Here is a 21,327-nt window from a genome sequence, read left to right as displayed (position 1 = left end):
TACACTGAGAATATAATACACACAGATTTACTGATTAGGTGACTTCTGAATGCAGTTGATTGCAAAGAACTTAATTTAGGGGCATGGTCTCAATCTGTCACATAAAATCCAAAGAAAGCTCATTGTAGTTTTCAGTTGTGTCAATGTGACAAAATAGAAAAAAGTCAAAGGGTATGAATACCCTTCTGGCATTACATTAATCCCATTTAATAAAAATTGTCTGTGCTTACTGTCTTCATCATCACGAAAACCTAAAAGAGCTTTTCTTTTGGTCGGGAACTTTCTTTGTGTAAGATATTATTAAAATATCTTTGATGACAGGAAAGATTTCCCAAGATGCATTTCAAAACAAAGGTTTAGACACAACTAAGACAGATTTAAAGCAAATACATTTTTGAGCAAATTCTTAAATTCACAGCTAATACAATGTGTAATTCTGTATTTTGAAAGATATACAGACTTTTGTTTTACAGAAAACATTAGGTTTAAATGGACATTAGTATACTTTTAGAGAAATCAAGTTACTTTTTTAAAATTTCAACTGTATATGAAACATCTCCTCTGTAGTTTAAGAATGCATCACACATAAAATCTGTTTTGCTTTCCCAACTGTCTAAAAGTATTCCTGTCCACTTGTTTTTATCTCTGAAACATTAGAAAGTTGTCTTGAGGACCCATAAAATGCCCTTATTTATTTGCATTTTCATAGCAGGATTCCTTATGATCTGGAAAATATGACCTGAAACCACGTTTTACCCACAGCATTCAGAGAAGGTTTTTCATATTATTGTGGTATATTACTGCATTTTTCCCCCTCAATTACCTCACTGTTAAACAACATAATTGTTTTCAGCATTTAGATATTTAGATCTTGAATCTATACCATCCCAAATGCTAAACGCATCAAATTGAACTGTCAGTGTACAGGCTATTTGACCTTCTGACCTATTAGGCTGGTAGGACTTCCTTGTCCTCTCTGACAGAGTTCAAGCCCTTTTCAGAGGTGAAATGACCCAAGAAGCTGGTCACTGTTTACATCCACTGTTTAAATTAACACAATAAAAAATAAATAAGTCAAGCCTTGTGTTAATACACATCTGCCATGCTTTAAAACTCAGTCAACCATTTCAGAAAAAAAATATTCTGGAGCGGAGAGTTATGGATCCAATCCACGGACGTAGCAAAAAACAGAAAAAAATATTTATAATTATCCTTAAAGAGGCAATATTATGTATTTATAGCACAATCAAGTGACTATGTTACTTTCTGTTGCTATGAAAATACTGCACATATCAAACACGACTTAAAGGAAATTTGACACTGTAATATTAATACCTTGAAATTGGGCCTCTGTCTCTTTAAAAACTCCTGCTCTTTCTGAAACTCCACTTTCAGACAGTCATCACAACATCGCTGCTTTATTAACCCTTTAAGAACGTTTTTTCCAGCGCTTGACTGTGAAGTAGCTTGTATAAGGAACTCAGCAGACGTGCAGGTCCACCAGGTCTTTGCTAATTGCTGCTGGCTAGTCTGAAGGAGATGCGTGGGGGAGTCGGCGTTCACATATACATTCGCACCACACCAGAGTTCACTTAAACCTAGCCGAAGCACTTAGGTCAACCTCGGTCTGAAGGTTGACCAAAGTTTGCCTTTTCTTGGTCCGCATCAGAGTTCGACTGCGCTTTCACACCTCTCAGAACAAATCTGACTTTCTATGGTTACTACTCGAGTTCAGAACTAAACAGGGTTGGTGTGTATGCACCCTCCTTAGTGACCGAAGGAGCCAAGCAATCCCGTAAGAATGCATAAAATGTTGTGGATGTCTCTTCACATCCACCTGCATGGTGCCATCACCTTCACTCCCCTCTTCACCTGGTTTATCAGCTACAGCCTCTGCTTGCTGTTCCTCCCACCCAGTCAGCAAGCACCCTGCCGTGCAGGCAGTGAAATGATCATCCTCATCATCAAATACAGCAAGGACTCCCTTTTCAGAGGCTGGTATGAAAACCTCTCAGGCCAGGAGGGGAGGGTGCAGACAGAAGGGATCACTTAAAGATCTCAATCCAGGGCTCTGCTCTCTCTTCGTCCCTCCTTCTCCCTTTTAATTCCCCCCATAAAGAGGGAAGGGAGGGGCTGCTCCCTTAGCAACTCCCAGCCCCCTGTCTCTGCCTGCCTTTTGTCCCCCCTCCCCAATAGCAGTTTCTGCTCCAGGAGCCTTAGACAAGGCCTCTATTAATTGCAGGCCTGTGTGGAATACATGTGGGACAATGGGCCCAACAGAGTGTCCAGCCCCCAGACAAGGCTGGAAACAAGTGGAACAGGAATCCGGCAGAATAGACCCGTCCTGGCTGATGTCACTGAATACATTTACCTACCTCAGAGCACATTCACTCTCTGCTTTGTTTTATTTGGACAAAAAAACTGAAGAAATCGCAGGCACAGGGAGGAGGTAGCAGTGTCAATGGAGGAGAGAAGCCGAGGGTGGGAGCACGAGGATGGGAAATAACTGGTTACCATGGCGATGAGTTGAATCAAAAATATGGTCGAGTTTAGCTGAGGCAGAGATGTCTAAAGGGTAGAGGGCATTAGATTAAACCCTGGGTGAGATAAGAGAAGGCTGAAAACAGAGGTTTAGTTTTTAATCCATTCAGACCAGTTTATACGGCAATAAAAGGCTAATAAAGGAGCGGGAGATTAGGGGACTCATCCAGGCTCGTGTTTGTCAACAACAACCTGAGAAGATTCAAGTCAGCTTATTCCGAGTCAGTAGACGGGTTTTCAGGAGGGACGCTTCGGTATGCCTGGAGAAGCTGCTGAGGACAACTAGCACCATAGTAACTGGTATTTCACCATCACAACCTTCCATCTGTCATCTAATGTGGCAAGATCCTGCATAAAAGGGTTAGGGGAAAAAAACAGCATTTATATGTTCAGCTTGGAGGCAAATGCAATGAGATTGAAGCCCTATTAAAGTCCCTTTGAAAGGGAAACCCAGCCATCGCCTTATCCCTCAACAAATTAAAAAAAAAGGCTTTTCGAGATTCCAAGAGAGGCCTCATGTTTAATTTTTAAAACCCAGACATGAAAGTGTTGCTTAAACCACATTCAGCCGTGGCAACTCTTTAAAGCGCTCGTTAGCATGTAGATTATATGCATTTCAGTGCATTGTCAAAGCATCTAAGTGTATTTACATGTTAATCTGTTCAGGGATACCGTCGTCTTGAAAAGGTATTGGGGGGGTAGGTTGGTGAACTGTGCATTTTTTTCCGTGCTACCACGGGAATGCGATTTCTTTGTGCCACCAAAGTTCAAACGCATTCCTGTAAAGACCGTGGACATTACGAGGGTTGATTCCCTGCATCAGAACAACCTGCGAACCTGTTGATCGGGGACAGAAACAAGAGCTCCTTGTCTCAAAACGAGCACCAATGTAACCTCTGTTCTTTTATACGCACTGCAGGTCAAAAGCTCCACTCAGCGAGAGCATTGCTGATGCCCTGCCATGTGGGGCTTAGCCTTCTGCGAGCTCAGTCCATATCCATGAGGGTGTTTATGTTGGCATTTCTGAATGTGAAGATGCCCCATTCTTGCCACTCAAGACGACTCACAAGACCAGCGTTATGGCCACTTATGGTGTGAAAGCCGCCTGTGGGATGCCCTTTCAGCTCTCGAGGACCTCTGGCTGAGTCCCCTTCACATGGCAGATCATCCTCACTTGGGGTGGAAAAGAAAAAAGTCTGCTTTTTACAGACAGCGCTGTCCTGAGGGATGCTGCAATCCTTGTCCCTGGGCCTCCCTTCTTCACCTGCCAGCTTAGCACTCATCACTTATGCACATAATCCCTAGTTGTTGCGTGTGATTCACCAGCCTGGGCCCAGAACCCAGGACCCCCGAGCCTCCCCTGCTTAAATGCTGCCTGGGTGGCTCCTGGGTGGCCATGGAAACTCATCTTCTCATGACAGTCAGGCTTCAGTCATGTCTCTAAGTCCCTCTTCAGTCACAGAGCGTCTTTTTCTGTCCTCTGTTTTCCGTCTCCTAATGCCCTCTGCCGTCCCTGTGTTGCCTTATCTATGGCTTTCTGTTTCTTTTCTTTGGCTTTGGTTGCTCCCATGCATGGGCTCAGCTGATCCACAGAAAGCGGCCAAAACTCCGCAACAATGTGACATCTTTAGAAGACACAAAAGTGCATAAGTGCTACTCTATGGCAAGTTTTAACGAGTGGATTTACCATCACTCCCAAATAAAGGCCTGACCTCATTTTATTGTGAGTCTCATCTGTAAAGTGAGATCGTAAGATAGACTTGTGTGCTCCTTTTCAGCACGGGCACTGCGAGGCCTGGGAGTGCAGATCAACTTACCCCCCCACTACAAGTCTGCAGCCTCAGCCATTAGTTTGTTCTAAGCTCTGAAGATCGCACAGGCCCTCGCGGGAGAACAAGACAGGCAACCGGGCAATGTTGCACGGCCCCACATGAACAAGTGTCACAGTGATCCGAAGCAGTCCTCCCCCTGTGTGAACGCCATGTGAGAGGCGGCTCCATCCATGCCCCAACCACCTCTGCACAAGGCTCTCCATTGACTTCTAACCTGATGAGGGACCACGGGAGACAAAGCGCAGCTGGGCGGCGCCCATCCCTCCGACAAGCCTGTGAACAAACGCTAACACGGCTGCAACTGTCCACCCCCTGAATCACTGAATTTATTGACCAACCACAGAGCCCATTCAGGCCAGGAAGGACTGATAAATGAAGGGGGACAGCGATGGCATGAAGACCCGGGGTAAGGAGACGATGCTCAGGGGGACATTGGGGAGGAAAGGGGCTTTGTGACCAGCTGGTGGGTCACAGACCTTTTACCAGACGTGATTGCCTTTGTATCATCTGTAAAATGAGGCCATTGGTATGTGAGCATCAGGTTGGCCTTATGTCCCGACTATTAATCAAAAACGGGGCCTCAACTGGGTCTAAGAACTTTAGTAGAAACAGCATGTAAATTGGTCTTTTGCAAAGTAGAAATACAAAAGTTGAAGACTTGATGAAAATCATCACAAAAGTAATGGTTCGGGATTTTTGCAGGGAGCTGTAAAAATCTGTTAAAAGTTTAAAAGCATTTCATATCTTACCAGCAATACATATCTCTCTTGGCGTTTTAATTTGGTATAAAGATTGGGAACAGACCAAAGGGGACTTTTACATCTTAAAACAAGTTTAGACTAAATGTCAGTTTATCTTATTGCTACTTTATGATTCTTCACACCGTCATTGGCTGGTTGTTAACACAGGAAATGGAAGGAGGAAACATTGTACCAGCACCAATCTCGTATGCAACCACAAACAGAACATGTTGGCCTTTGCAATCAAGACTAACGGATACAACAGTAACATTATGAAAAATGCTGAATTATTACTGCAGGTCTGCTCAAAGTAGTTTGAGAAACTGAAAATAGTGTTGTGTTTGCACAGCGTGTCCACATACTTAGCTGACATGTTTAAAAGCAGTTTTCAAATGTTAGAAGCTTAAAGTCTCTGTACATCCAGAAGTGATTAAAAACAGTGAATCACTGTCTGCACGAGAAACCCTCAACAGTAATGAAACACTCTTTTTCTTTTCTGTCTCACTTTGTCCTTGCGCTGTTTTAGTTCAAGTTTATTTGTAAGCTGGAGTTTAAAACTGGCAACTAAAGGGAAAACTGTCAATCTACAATTGTTTTTGGAGAATATTTAATCTAATTTAGCTACAGCCAAGTTCTGGATCTCCTTTTAAATGTTTATGATTCCTTATCTCAAATTCATTGCATAGAAATTACAAAGCATCTGAGTGAAATCCTTGTAATAGCAAAGACATTAAAGAAAAAAAAAAGTCTGGTGTGTTTCTCCAGTAGTCACTAGGTGAGAAGCAGGGTACGCCCTGGACATGTCACCAGTCCATTACATATTCCAACATTTCCATTTCCATAAATAAACACTCAAAACAACATAACAGTTTAAAAGTTCACAGAATGATGCCACAATGTTTCTGATATCTGAGCAGAAATCTCCTTTTGTCTTGGTTCCGCTTGGATAGTCTGGCCATTGCTTTTCTACGCAATTCTGCTCAATGCTCATTTTCCCTCAGTGTTCCGTCTGGGCTTTCTCCAATTGAATTTGATTCCTTTGGTAGAATTTCCATCAGGCGAATCAATGAACAGAAGGAGAAGTTGTGAACGATGACAATGGTTTTCAGATTTGCAGTCTGTCTGTAGTTTTAGCAACGGCGGCGGAGGAAGTCGTCCAGTCCAGTCCGTGTTGGCCACACCTCCAAATATTGAATTAACAGCCATGGAATAGGAATAACAGCCACCCTATTCCTTCTTCACAATGGAGGATTGTTGTTTACAGCGCAGGAAATTTCCGGTAAGCTTCATAGCCAAAAGTTAGCAGTTGGGTAAAGTTTCAAGCTTGCGCAGCGTCCACGCCTCCAGCAAGCAATTGTTTCTTGATAGCCGAGAGTCCACTGCCTCTGGACGAAGTGAAGCGTAGAACAAGATGCAAAGAGCTTCATTTACTAAAAGTAAAATAACAGTTTGGAAGGTATTAACAGAACCTTATTTAAAAAATCCTGAACTATCCATTTAATGCTGAATTCAGGGGACACTGTAAGCAGTGAGAGTGTAAACAAATCTTGAAAGTGGCCAACCTAGACAAAAAAGTGTTACTTAAAAGACAGATTAAGAAAGAAAAAAAAACTTAACAATGTCTGAAATAGCACACGTCTGAGAGCAAGCTTGAGAAAATCTTTTTGGGTGAGTTGCTAGCTGCGAGGAAGAAAGACTGTTTGTTTTAGCTTCTTTATTTGTCTTCACCACTCTCCATCTGTTCCGACTACGGACACAAAAGCAATACAGCAGAGAGTACACACACACACACACACACACACACACACGCCAACCCACGTCGCTCTGCGCAGAGGCAACACTATCCGCAAAAATCACCACACGGCAAACAAGCCGGCGAAGGCAAGACATCGGTGTTTACCGAAAAGATGATCCCACAAGTCACAGAGACACATGAATTCATGATGCCTCCTCATCCTCATCATGAATATTCCCCTGAAATAAAAGGCCCCTTCCCTGATCTGTGGGAGATTCCTTTCTTTTGGCTACAAGCGAGGAACCCCTTCCCCTTATTCACGGTCCCCGCTAAATCCGTCCATTCAAATCCGTAGGCCCTGATCTCCACATGAAATGATAGCACTCTTTCTCCTCCACTCCTGCGCCCTTAAGGGCCCATATGCCAGGCAGCGAGGAGGCTGGGAAAGCCCATAATTGATCAGTGAGTCTTGGCTGAAAAAGTGTGACCAAGGTCAGCCCCCCACGAAGTCTGCAACACTGGCTTCAAATACACATTTACTGGGGGAATTTCATGGAAGTTCTGCAGAGCAAACACTGGCATCAAAAAAAAAAGAAAAAGAAAAAAGATACAGTACATATATGTTTATATGTACAAATACGGAATTACATTTTCATTCAAATGAGACTTTTTCCACATTTTCACAGATTTATTTTTGTGGAGCTGACTGGGAAACACTTTATGTGAACAAGAACCTACGGACACAAAAATCTGATAAAATCAAGTTTTCAGTTCCATGACATTTTAATATGCAATTATTAAAGTGGAATGTACCATAATCATAAAAAAGAGAGTCATATCAATCAGAAACGGAGGACAAAAGCATCTACAGGAAGACGGGTGGTTGTTTCTTTTCTCTTCCACAGGAAGAATTCTGTCTCTATAAGAAAAAAAAAAGCTAATTTAACGCTTTCTATCTCAAAAGTACAACAGCCCTGCATATTTTTAATAAACTTAGATTACAATCACCATACCATACCAACTTTATTTATAAAGCACTTTAAAACAACCACGGCTGATACAAAGTGCTGTACATCAACACACAACATAAAAATAAAAAGCATAAAATAAAAACTTACAATTTAAAAAAAAAAAAAAAAAAAAAAGTAAAATGACACCCTCTTTCATTTGTATGGTATTATCAATCAGAAACAGCATTCAGTTTTTATGCTGTATTAATATGGAAAGAACTCCCAGAATCAAAACACTGAGTTCATTTACACATTAAAAGCCACATGTTTATTTTTTACTATTGATTAGCAGTAAGTGGAATACTGATCAACAGCCTCTAGAAAACGTCTGAGATTAATGTCAAAATTTCATTTTTTTTCTAGCGAATTTTTGAGTTTTCAAACTCAAGAACTTCCCAAGTTTTTTCTAGAAAATTTCTGAGCTTAATCTCAAAATTTCTGAGATTTTTTGGCGGAAATTTACTCTTCCCTTGGGCTCTAGTACGCCATGTGGCAGACAACCTCAAAGAAATGAAACAGGAGTAGTTTTCTTTACAAACTGGAAAGAAAAGTGAGCAAAAGAATCTCCACAACAGTCTGATGAACCAAAACGGCTCCAGAGACCTAATGCTGCTGCAGGTTGCTCTTAAAGCTACATGGGGTGTACTTAGTTCTCCAGAGAAATAATCACAGAGTTGCATCTGTTGTTAATTTTTGACAGAAGGTTAGATTGAATTCATTTTACAACCTTGTAGAGAGATGAGCCTAGAAATGAAAGAGGGTGTACTTTCTTTCATTTATGACTAAATCTTCCATTTATCCTTAAACGCATCACATCATCTTCATGTTAAACTTCAAGTTTATTTGAATAATGACGGCTTGATGATAGTAAAATAAGCTCCATGATAAACTCAGTCGTCTGAAGTGTTTGTATTTTGTCTCAGCACTGTTAGCCTAGTAAGATGAATTCATAAAAAACTATTATTACAGTAGTCAGTGTTTAATATGTGCAATTATATTCTGTACCACTTCTGAACCTTTTAATAACTCAAGTTGCAAATGACCTGCAGAGGAGAGGACATGAAATATAAACCTCAAAACTGTAAAAAAAAAGAAAAAAGTATCTGACCCTTACTTTAGTTTGATGTAGTTCAGATCACCAAACCAACAAGCCAATTTTGACATCAGACAGATAACCTGACTAAATACAGAAAGGGATGATTTCATTCAGAAAGCTGTTCTAACTGACCTGCTACTATGTGAAAGAGTAAACGTCCATCTTGTTATGAATTAACTGTGATTAACCAGATTTTTTTGGGGGGGGGGGGTTGGTTCAGTTTTACTAACCACAACCAGGCCTGGTTAGTTCCAGACCTGTTTGCAGACATGCCAACAGCAGGACCTGTCTGACAACATGAGGCACACAGAGATCCCGAAAAGCAACACATCACGTCCCGATCTAAACAAGTCCAGAAAGTGGTGAGAAACAAACTTCATTGATATTTAATCTTAACGTTGAAATGTCTGTTTTCTCTCCGTTTTCTTCTCTCCACAGAGGCCACGCCCTGTCTGGCGTTCTGTTTGGCTGTGACTCCGTCTTGGAAGACGGCGCCGGCTGAGATAATACTGCCATCAACTAATCCTTCTCCCTCTCCTGCTGTTAATTTTTACTTTTTTTATTAACAATGAAGTTACTCCTGTTTCTGTTTTGTGTCTCTGCTCTGTCTTCTCAAACCCACAGGCAGACAGCTGCTTGTACTGAGCCAGGTTCTGGTTCTGCTGGACGTTTCTTCCTGTTAAAGGGGAGTTTTTCCTGCCCACTATCGCTACATGCATGATCGGTCTGCGGGATTGCAGTAAAGTTAATGACACAATGCAGGCGATTTTCGCTGAAATCATTTTATGTTGTAAATTATAAATAAACTGGACTGAATTGAAAATTACTTTAAGTGTACATCATGTATGACCTTTGGGCGTACATGATGTACACACTCCAGTTTGACTGAATTCAAAAATTCTGCCGTAAAGAGTGAACCACAACTCTTTTACAGTCATGTAAAAAAATAATCAGCAGTTCTTGAAGGCTGTTGTCTCTCTAGGTAAAACAAGCTGTGTTTCCATTGACTGTATAGATACGCAGTTTGACATTATGAAAGTAGTTTAGCTTAATGGAAACCCGGCACTGTAGGAAAAAATCTGATTTTTCGATGAAAGGTTTGGGATAAGGTGAGGTGGAGGGATTTTTTTGGCCGTGCTGAAATTGTTTTATTTTGCAAAACTGCAGTGGAAACACTTATGTTTGTTTTTTTTGCATCACAGAAGTCACATGATCATCAACCAGATGTTCCCATCGGCACAAACCATGAAGAAGAAGTCAACAGGAAGCAGTTGGAGGATGATGGCGAGAAATGATTTTTAATGACTTATCGCCTGAACATATTCACGTGTGATTTTATTTGCATTTTTTATTCAATGGAAACGCCGCATTAGCAAAATTGTGTTTGTTTTTTTAATTAGGGGAATATTGGCAAAGTTTTGCGCAACCCAGATCAGGCAGTTCTTAGGCTCAGGAGTAATTTACCTCTTACATACGTCTGTTGAACAATTTGTATTTAGTCAAGTTATCTTTGTCTGTTTGGTGATCTGAAACATGTAACTGTGACAACAAAAGAGATGAAATCTGTATGAGGGCAAACCATTTTTTACTGTATGCTCGTCATTTCTGCACTCATTAGAACATTCAAGTATGATTCATGACAGTTGCTCCAGAGCATTAGCATTAGCATACAAGGCTCCAAAAATGGAAAGCCCTCTGGCTCAACCCAGGATTCAGAGTTTAGTTCACTTTGATATGGCGGGTAAGAATGAAGGACATCAAGTAGGAGACTGTGTGTGTGGGCGTGTGTGTGTGTGTGTGTGTGTGTGTGTTAGTCTGTATCAGTAGGACATGTCAGGCTCCACCTCCTGCAGGGATCAGAGAGTCGCAGAGATGTGGGGCTGTGCTTCAGCAGCATATGTGACAGTAGAGGGTTTGGGGGGCCAGTTGGCGTCGTCCTGCAGCTCCAGGGCCAGGTGCCTGTACAGAACCTTCGGCCGCTTGTTCCTCCAACAGAACAACCGGGACAGGAACAGCGCGGCCCAGCTGTCATTAGCAACCTGTCAACACATCAACACCAACACAAATCTAGGAGTCAAAGCACTCCTAGAAGTGCTTTGACTCCTAGATTAGCTATTCAATCTAGGAAATATCAACTTTCAAATATCAACTTTTTAGTTGATATTTAACTAAAAAGATGCAAAAATCTATGTTTTTAAATGAGCAGCACAATAAACACATTCCTGAAATTCTGAATTTGTTTACAAAGCTTTTTAAAAAGGATTCTGCTACATTTTCATCATCATAGAAAGTTACCAAAATAAAAAAACTAAACAAAATAAAAGCGTGTACTACAGTATCTACTCCTGCGACACCTGTCTTGTGTATCTACACTGTAAAAACACAAGGTCTTACTAGATATTTTTGCTCTAGTTTCTAGTGCAGATATCTTAGTACACTTGAAATGAGACAAAAGTAACTTAAGTGGCTTTTTAGCACTACGTCTTAAATTAATTATTGACTTAAGACGTAGTAACAAGTGTTATTCACTTGTTATAACAATGACATAGATTATTTCAGTGTTATCAATGAAATAATCTGCCTGTGGAACCATTACTTTTTATCAATATTAAGGAATGATTTACTGAAAACAAGCTTTTATATATCACTCAAAAATTAATTGTACGTCGGTTTTGTCTTATTTCAAGTGTATTAAGATATTTGCACCAGAAAGTAGACCAAAAATACCTAGTAAGACTTTGTGTTTTTGCAGTGTATAAATAAATGGTTTGAGGTAAATATTGCTTCAGCATTCTAGATTGATACATAAAGCATTGAAAATAAGAGATTCACATACACTTCATAGAGAAACACAACAATATTTTTCATTGTCTAAAAAAAATAAAACAAATTAAACTTTAATGTTTAATTTGTCAGGCTTAATATAATTTTTTTTCAAATTAGGAAGTTTGTACACACTCAGATTGCTCTGTGTTTAAATAGTTTGAGATAGGCCAGGTGGTGATGTCATGGCTTTATAAGCTTCTGATAGGTACATTTAAAAGGTTGAATTAAACTGGGACAATCATGACAAAGTATTTTAAGGCAACAACTTAAACAAAGCCGTCTTGGGTGACGTCATGGAAAAAAAGCACTTCTGCTAGTCCTTTAATGTGCTAATAGCAGAGCTAACTTTTCGTTTAGCATTTTTGATATCTTTGAAAACGCTTAGCGCATTTAGCTTCTTCATAAACAAATCTTTCCAGATAAAGTGCCGATGTACTGTTTTGTTAACTTTCAGTTGAATAAAGTTCGACATCTGTGTTGACGTTTTTGTCATTGACTTTTATGAATTCTTAAAGTAGTAAGGCATTTATATTAATGCTCTTATTTTGAAGTGGGTGAAGACTGTTAACACAGCCTCAGTTACACAGAAGGACGGGGACAAAATTCAGCAAACTACTGTGAAAAGCTTGAGCTAAGTCATTCAGCAAAAATATCAATTCTACCAAATACTAAGAAAATATGGAAATCTATGAATTAATACTCTCAAAAAAAAATTTCTTGCATGTTTTTGGCATTTGGGAAAAAGACAGAATTTCGGTGACCTTAACTGAAAACAGGACATGTTTGGTCTGATTTAATTACAGACATAAAAAATAAAAAGGCTACTTCTTTATACAGCGTAACTAAACATTTAGCTGCTCCTTCTGCACTAATGAAGATCTGCTCACCTACAAATAGCTCAGTGAGTGAAATCTGGCCTATTTTCTGATTGATTTGGATCAATCAGAAATCTTGATTGATCCGTAGACTTTGTAATAAGCGTTGAGCTTTCAGTATCAGATGGTCAGGCAGGAAAAAGAAAGAAATGACGTCACAGTAGCACACCTTCGATCCGAGTACCATGCACTATACCAAATGTTGACGAATCAAGAGCAACACACATATGTTCATGTTTCACCAAATGTGCAAAATTGTCTTCACATTTAAACCCACTAAAACGAGATTTTCATACACACTGAGCCACCACGCTTATCAAGAAAAGACAGACAGCAGGTTTAGGAGTGAAAGAGAGCTAGCGTTAAGTACAAGGTGCTATCTAAACAGTGAGACCGAATGAAGCAGATTTTAGTAAGAGAGAAAAAAAAGGCTTCCCAACCTGTGGTGTGTCGCCAGAGGAGGACTCTCTGGGGCCATTTGCCCCCTGACTTCCTCTGAAAACAAGCCTCCACAAGATGATGTCAACGATCAAAATCTAAAGGGAGATTTCAGGGGAGGGGAACTTCAAGAGTCGTCTAATCATCAAGATCGAGTTACAGCACCAGAAAAACGGCAAGTGTCACAAATTTAAAAGATTTAATTAACGTCTTTCATTCATTAAGAAGCAACTGTGCAGCTACAAGCAGGATTTTGGTCAAGGAAAAAAAATATATTTCTATGCATGCAAATCACACTTTGCATATTCAGGCAGATCGGTCAGAGACAGGATGTGATGTCGTACCTCCAACATGAAAGACACAACGGCATTCGCTGCAACAACGATGACCAGAGTAACGCGCCAGTCATGTGGAACACACACGATCTGATGGGTGGGGGAGGATGGGGGGATTGGAGGGGGACGTGATGAGCAGTGCAGACAGCATCACACAAAAGACTTTTTCTCACACAACCGGTCACTTTACTTTAAAGCTGCAGTATGTAACTTTTATAAAAATATATATATTTTTAATATTTTTGTTAAAACTGTCACTATGTGGTGACAGTTTGTTATTAGACAGATAATCTGTGAAAAGATCGATCTCCTCCACCTTCTTCCTGAGCAGCTATCACCGTCTGATGAAATGCACTAAAAACAACCAATCAGAGTCAGGAGGAGGGGCTTACAGCTGTCAATCATCCTCATGCATTCGCAGCTAAACGTGCTAATGGTGGAGAAACAACTTACAGTTACAGGAAAATTGTTTATCCGCCTTCCACAGTGGGCATGCTAACTAGTGTAGCATTCACTACAGGCTTTGCTAGCTGCAGCGTAGCAAAGAGCAAGAGGGAGGGGGTTATAAATTAGTGCACACAGAACAAACATTACAGATCAAAAGATTTGTGCAAAATAATTTTATTATCTTTAAATTTATTATTGTCTTACTCTCTAATATTCCTGAATTAACCTAGCGTCACAGGTATTTTGGGTAGAAGTGGAAAAGAGAGAGAAAAAAGAATAACAAAATAGATAATTAAATTAATAAAAGTATGCACCAAGACTAACGGGTTAAATAAATAAAGGATAACCACAGAACACTTTCTGTGGTCTTTTTGTTAGACTGTGGTTGTTTCTAGTTAACACTCGGAGAAGGTAGAGAAGCTCGGATCTTTTCACAAATTATCTGTTTCATAGCATACTCTCATGACATGGTGACAGTTTCAACAAATATGTAAAAATATATATATTTAATACTGCAGCTTTAAAACATGCTTTAAAAAAAGAATGTTTGAATGAATGTATCGATGGCATTCTTTTATCATCCATTAGCATGCAACTACCACCTAAGCAGTGCCTTGGATTTACACCCAGAATTAATGAAAAAGTAGTCAAAACGTTTACCTCTAGAAAGTTATCGATAGCAGAGATGGGGGACAGCATGATGAAGAGGAGAAAAGAGTAGAGACCGACACAGGACAGCATGAACGGCCCTTATGAAAGATAAAAAATAAAACAAAGACATTCAGATGGTGTTTTTATGTTTGCCTTGACTTCACATATCACAAAGGCAACACATCAATAAAGGCACGTCGCTGCAACTGACTTACAGTTCTTGTAACTCGGCTGCCTGAAGGGCTTCCCCTTGGAGAAAACTATAGCCACGGCTAAATACTGGAAGGACGACACGTAGAAGAGGGACGTGTTCTCGTAATTGCGGATGTTTTTGTGGTCGTGAGAGGTCGTTCCGTTCCGGCGGTCGGAGAAGCTGCTGGGTCGGGAGACGTTACAGGCGCTGCAGGACAGAGGGAACGCAAGAAAATAAATAAACTGATTCCACAAGAAAATAACTTCTTTAAATCAAAATGATTCATGCAGCGAATCGATGAAAAATTTTTATCAGCCTAATTGCAAAGTCACGTTTTAATCAAAAATTATATATTGATAAAGTATGTAACATTTTCAATCCACAAACTCTTATTGCTGCAAACATTTTGAATACATAGACATATAAAGATATTTATTGTTATTTAGGATCTTCACCCATCAGATTGGTGAAAAGTGCTATAATACACCTTCAGATTGCATCCTGATCATTCACAGAACTTCTTTGAAAAAAAATTCTTATTTTGAAATGTTTGTGCTGCTGCTAATGTTTACCACTGAGATGCTATTTTAGACTACAATATCTTAGCTCATAGGCTAACTCCTGGAAGGACGACATGTTCCCAACAACAAGGACTGTTGTTGTCCTTTTAGCACAACAGTCTTTTCCACTGTCCCATTAGGTTGTTTCTTGTAGCTAAAATGTACCCCCAGTCGGGCGAAGGTGAGGAAGTCTTAAATGCCAAATTCCTTCAGATTTTGCATCCAAGTCCTTGTAACCGGCCATTTTAGACGCGGCTCTGGATGATCGGGTGTTATTCGGAAAAGCATAGAATCTGTTGACAGGATTACGTTCAGTTGTGTAACTCCACAAATTTGCAACTTTTACGCAAGACTGACGAATTGTTGGGGGAAAAAACAAGCAAAAGAAAAATCATGCTTGGATTTTGCCGTAAGTGGTTCGGTAGAAACAACAAACATGAGGAATCGGCTGTGTGTTTTTAAATGACACATATAACGCTGTGGTAAAAAGCTAACACCAGAGACACACTCTGCAAAATATGTACAGCTGTAACTTTACTGAACCAGAGGGTTGAATGCAAATGCAGGAAACCCACATTGAATTTTTTTTTTTTTTTGCAAAACATGAAAACCATGTATAGTTTAGTTGTCCTTCCACCTCACAAAAGTGTGTTTGTCTATCATGTACAACAACATACAGCTCTGGGACAAATGAAGAGCCCACTGCACTGAACCTTGTTGAAAACCTTCTGGTTATTCCGCCAAATATTGATTTCTGAACTCTTCTTGAGTTAAAACATTAGTATTACCTCAGTTTCGAAATGAATATCAACTTGTTTTTTTGCATTATTTGAGGTTTGACAGCACTGCATCTTTGTCGTTATTTTGACAATTTCTCATTTTCTGCAAATAAATGCAAAACTTTTGCTTGGAATTTCGGAGACATGTTGTCAGTAGTTCATAGAATAAAACATGTTCATTTTACCCAAATGTTGCACTCACGAAACAGACAGAAGTCCTTCTTCAGTTTCGTGCAAACTTTATTTGCACAGGCTGTGGTTTTTTTTGGAATTGTTCTTCTCAGAAGCAGCAGACGCGCAGAAACAAAACCGCTACAAAGTTTCTTGTTTAAGAGCTACAACCTTACAACTGACCAACTGACCAACTGACACAACCCCAGCTACGCAACAAAACGGTGGCGTAGCGCACAGCTCAGATTCTGTAATGCTTCTGCGGCTGAACAAAAGCAACTGGGCAAATCAAATATATGAAATAAATGAATAGAGTGTTTAATCCATAAATTTAAAAAAAATTGCAATTTAAATGAAATACTTCTAGGACGCAACACAAACATATGCCTACAAAAAGTCAAATCAAAGAAACGGATCATTTTAAGTGATCCAGAGCTGCATGTTATAATTTGTGGTTGTTAATGTAACAAAAAAATCCTTTCAACCAGTTTTGACACAATCGGATGGACTTCAATGTCCTACACTTTTTTACGCCACACATCTTGATCTTTCTTGTCATGGAAAAGGCAAAAAAATATATATATTTTAAATTTTAAAAAGTTAGGACAAGTCTGATTCAGTAGAGGGAAAAATGATAGGAAAAAAAGGATGAACCAAGACTTTTGGACCTCAAACATGAAGAAAAGCCAAAGATCGAACACACTGATGCTGCTGCGGTAGGCCTGAGTGGCCTGACCGGTGAAGCCATCGGTGTCCCACAGTGACGGTGACTCACTCTGACTGAGGCGTCCACGTCTCGTACCAGCTCTGCTGCTGCACCAAGTAGAAAGCCAAGACCTGGAAGGCCAGGCAGGTGAGGATCTGGGTCAGAACCGAGCAGAGCAGCGAGCCCGAGATAAGACTGGACGGAGGACGCTGCCTCACCAGATCCTTCCACGCTGGGTTCAGACTCACTGAAGACAGGCCAAACAAAAAAGAAAACACACATACATACACACACACACACACACAGGCATCAGCAGAATGACCTCCGGTGACTGACAACCCGTTCAGCTGGATCTCACTTGTGAAGGCAATGATGAGAATGATGACGAGGTCAATGAAGAGAAACTGGAAGTCTCCCAAGTTGCTGAGGATCTGCGTTAACAAAAAGGTTAAAACTGCGCAAATAAAAAGGAGAAGACACAGAAAAAAAAAGAGATCAGTGGAATATTTACCCAGTAAAGCAAAATGACACTGATGTACTGGATGATGCTGTAGAGAGCCATGAACTTAAAGACGCAGAACGACGTGATGAGGGCGGCTCGTCCCTCCCTTCGGAAAACATAAATATTAAGGCTTTCACATTATCGACTACAATTATTTTATCATTATCACTAAATTAAGAATTTTAATCTCATGGAAAATGTGTAGTTTTCCATCAGATACTAACTAGGTTCTGAGGTTTTTGTGTCAGTCGATACCGATCCAATACGGAAAAATAGTGCTGAATTGACTTATTACAAATTAATTTGATAACTTTGCATCAGTACACTATAGGTAAATACACCAACAGCTTCACAAGCTTGGACAAACATGTAAAAATAACTTTCATTTGTTCAGTCAGAGCAATTAGGAGGCTAACAGCCAATGGAAAATAAATGACAAAGAAACTGAAACGGATAAAAACAACAGGCTGACCACATTGGTCAAACATGTAAAAATAAACTGTAACAAACTTTCTTTCAAATGGTTTAGAAAGTGCAATTAGGAATTCTAAATATAATGTAAAATAGATAATAAAGCATGACGTTGTTGAGCGCATAAAAACATAGAATTAGAATGAATAGATCTGCCCTTACGGATCAGGTACATTGTCATCGATACTTGAGCTAGAATTTTTTTTTTCCAATATCAGGACCGATACAGATATTAATATCGGATCGGTGCATCTCTATCAGACACCAGGAGAAAAGTGTGAAAAGTTGCTAACATATGTGTCACTTTGCTCATCGACGCTCCGGGTCAGGACCTAGTCTTCACCGTACCTGATGAGGTTGGGGACACAGGAGATGTTGGAGGTGGAGGAAGTGAAGGGAGAGGCGATCGACGCCTCCAGCTCAGACAGAGAAATCCCACTGTGTGCTCTCTTCAGGGCCTGAGAGGGAAACGCCTTCGGTTACTCTGAGACAGGCGACAGAGTATTCATTTTCTAAGTTAATTTCTTGTTCTAAATTACAAGAATAAAAACATAACATTATGAGAATAAAGTCATATGAAAATAAGGTCTAAATATTAAGAGAAAAAAAAGTCCTCGTAAGGTAACAATAAAATCATAATATTACCAGAATAAAGTGTTTATAATAATAAAGTATGCAGCAGACGAATAAAGTCGTCTGTTGCAGAGAAATACATACTTTTGCAAGAGGCTGAAAAAAACTGTAATCTAAACTCTAGTACTGAATATTTCCTAAAATTAAATTAATATGATTTTTAATGTTATATTTTACGTTTCTTTGCTTTTCCTGTTTTTTTTTAATGTGCTGTGTATTCAAGTTTTCTCCTTTATGATTCTGTTTGATCTACTTAGTGTTCTGTTTGCAATTTTACTTGATTCCTGTAAAGTATCGTTGATTGTTTGGAAAAGTGCTATATATTTTTAAATTAAATTATTATTATCAATCAGCTTGTGGAGCATATTACCATTACGTGTCTACCTGACCTGTCTGAGCAACATCCCATCATATTTCACATGAACTGATTTGCCAATGCACCAGCAGTCTAGAGAACCCAAACTTACCCCACAGTCATTGGCGCCGTCGCCACACATTCCAACAATGTAGCTGGAAAGTAAACAGAGTGGATGAAGCTGCAGCAGTGAAAACAGATGGAAATGAGCCGAAGTGCAGCTGCAGCTGCAGCAGCAGAATCAGAGAGGCTCACTCAATGCCCTGCAGGACCTCCACCAGCTGGGTCTTCTGGTCTGGCGCCATGCGTGCGAACACGGTGGCTCTTAGCGCGAGCTGCAGCGCCCCCATGTGGGAGGAAAAGTGTCATTACAACTACAGAAGCGAGAAAAGCAAAACAACGTGTCAACGTGCAAAAACAAGAAAGTACCTTCTGTATTAGCTGAGGAAAGTGTTCTGTGATAACAGCAAAGGCTCTACCGTTCAGAGCGAAGTGATACATCTCCTCCTCCACGAGGATCTGTGCAGTCTGAGGGAGATAGTTCATGGTGTGGGCAAACTGATAATTTCATCTCAATTCAGCTCACGTTATTATACCAATGTACAACATAATTAAATCAGGAACAACACAAAGTCATTCAATACTGATTTAAGTATTTACATAAGAAATGAAAATGTTCTGTTCTTTATTTTATGTTACATTTTTATGTCAACCAGAAGAGAACAGCTGTTATCAAAGAATCTTACTAAAGTTACCTTAGAGGCTTATGATCTATTTGTCTGTCTCTTGCATTCTTAAGATTTTCAATTTCTCAAAAAAAAGCACCAGAAGCAATAATAAAAAAATTAATACAACCAAAGTATGAAAAAACTAAAACTATTACAATAACTGATATAAACTAAAACTAAACAATATTTAACTAATAACTAGCAAACAGACTCTAAAAACAAATTAAATCTGAATGAATTTGTTTTATTTTCACAAGAAAATAAAACTAAACTATAATGAAAAGCCGAAACCGTTGACTGAACCGCCTTTGGACTTCTAGTCACTTCCTCCTTCAGACTGCAGCTCAGCTGGAGAACCAGCCTTATTCCACAGGGACTCCAGGGTTGGTTGTAGTTTTAGTCGATGGGAACATTAACTCTGATCTCCAGCAGAAAATACTGAAGGAGAAAATCTAACCATCACTTTCTGATTCCGCAGCATTTAAATGATCCGAAGCACATCAGCAACTTCACCTCTAAATATCTCACAAAAAGATCAAAATGAAAGTTTTCATCAAAGTCAAAGTGTGGACTGGAATCAGACTAAGATGCTGTGGGATGTCTTTAAATGAGTCATTAATAATTGGAAAAAATTCCACTTTGCCTGAATTAAAAACAACTTTATGTGAGTGGGCCAAAATTACTCTAGAGTGGGAGAAAACAGTTATTGTCAATTTCCACAAGCATCTGATAACTAAATTTCTAAACAAATTAAATAATCAACTGAAATCTGCTTATTGTACTAATAGGTTATCTTTGTCTAAAATTTGCTTGATGATCTAAAATATGGCAGTGTGACAAGCAGAACCAATCTGTACTTGTTCACAGAGCCGTAGGTCTGAGAAGCTCGCTGTCACAGGATAACAACTATAACAGCAGAAAGCTGTTAAAAACTGAGTCCCCAGTGGGTGGAGGGGTGGGTGGGTTGAGTGTTTGATGTGGGGAGACACCTGCACAAATAATATGACATAATGGAAGAGCGAAAAGCAGAAAGTCCTGCAGAGATCTGTGAGCTGGTAATGATGTAGAAATCTGAGGATTAACCTCATTTGGTTGCTCCTTACTTAATGTGTGTAACTTTTATCATTTTGATTGTTGAATTGTTTTTGCTCTTGAGGAAAAAAATGGAGTACATGTATTAGACAGTGAAAGTCTTTCAATCTCTTTCTGGAAACTTTTTTATGAAATAGTCAAAAGAAATATTTATAAACTTTGACAGGTTACTAGCAGTGATGGGAACACTTCAGCTAAACCGCTAAGTTTATATCCCTGCTCTTCGTTTGGAAGCTGTTTAGTTCCATTTCGTCTCCTAACTTTCTCTGTCTTTTCTCCCCAAATAGCTTTATTCCAAACAAGAAACATGCAGGAACAATAAAACAGACGGTAGGGAATGAGAACGAGCTATAAACATAAATACAATGTCTAAGGGCATTATGGTAAATGAAGTTACAATGTCAACTAATTTTGTGCTGAAGGATTGTAGTCTTTCAAGGGCAGATAAGATTTGAAATAAAGTTAGCGCCTTAGCATTAGCTTCTGAAAATATTGTTGGCGTAATGCCTTAGCGTTAGCGGAACTAATGTTTATTATTAGTACTTTAGGGTTTGGCAGCTAACCTTTTGGTTAGCGGTGCCCACCACTGGTTAACAGACAACAAAAAGATT

The 21,327-nt window shown here is 39.6% G+C and overlaps 1 protein-coding gene across 6 annotated transcripts in view; it reads right to left on the bottom strand.

The window, feature by feature from the left end:
* Window positions 1–9,152: 9,152 nt before the first annotated feature.
* LOC114145935 (probable cation-transporting ATPase 13A3) overlaps window positions 9,153–21,327 on the bottom strand; it is a 28,238-nt gene continuing 16,063 nt past the window's right edge. For 4 of the 6 annotated variants that reach the window (XM_028019621.1, XM_028019618.1, XM_028019622.1 and 1 more), the window contains 11 exons: window positions 19,326–19,424; window positions 19,152–19,231; window positions 19,009–19,051; window positions 18,257–18,366; window positions 17,447–17,543; window positions 17,005–17,366; window positions 14,742–14,926; window positions 14,536–14,624; window positions 13,438–13,518; window positions 13,096–13,191; window positions 9,153–10,993 (listed from right to left, as the gene is read on the bottom strand). In XM_028019621.1, the coding sequence (XP_027875422.1) occupies window positions 10,811–10,993; window positions 13,096–13,191; window positions 13,438–13,518; window positions 14,536–14,624; window positions 14,742–14,926; window positions 17,005–17,366; window positions 17,447–17,543; window positions 18,257–18,366; window positions 19,009–19,051; window positions 19,152–19,231; window positions 19,326–19,424 (1,425 nt within the window). In that variant the 3' untranslated portion in view covers window positions 9,153–10,810. The remainder of the gene's footprint in view (window positions 10,994–13,095; window positions 13,192–13,437; window positions 13,519–14,535; window positions 14,625–14,741; window positions 14,927–17,004; window positions 17,367–17,446; window positions 17,544–18,256; window positions 18,367–19,008; window positions 19,052–19,151; window positions 19,232–19,325; window positions 19,425–21,327) is intronic. The other 2 variants (XM_028019620.1, XM_028019619.1) reach the window with 2 other exon arrangements.

This window comes from Xiphophorus couchianus, chromosome 6 (genome assembly GCF_001444195.1).
Source record: "Xiphophorus couchianus chromosome 6, X_couchianus-1.0, whole genome shotgun sequence".
In the NCBI taxonomy this organism is placed as follows: domain Eukaryota; kingdom Metazoa; phylum Chordata; class Actinopteri; order Cyprinodontiformes; family Poeciliidae; genus Xiphophorus; species Xiphophorus couchianus.
The sequence above is the reverse complement of the archived record's forward strand: the minus strand, read 5'-3'. Positions and strand labels throughout refer to the sequence as shown.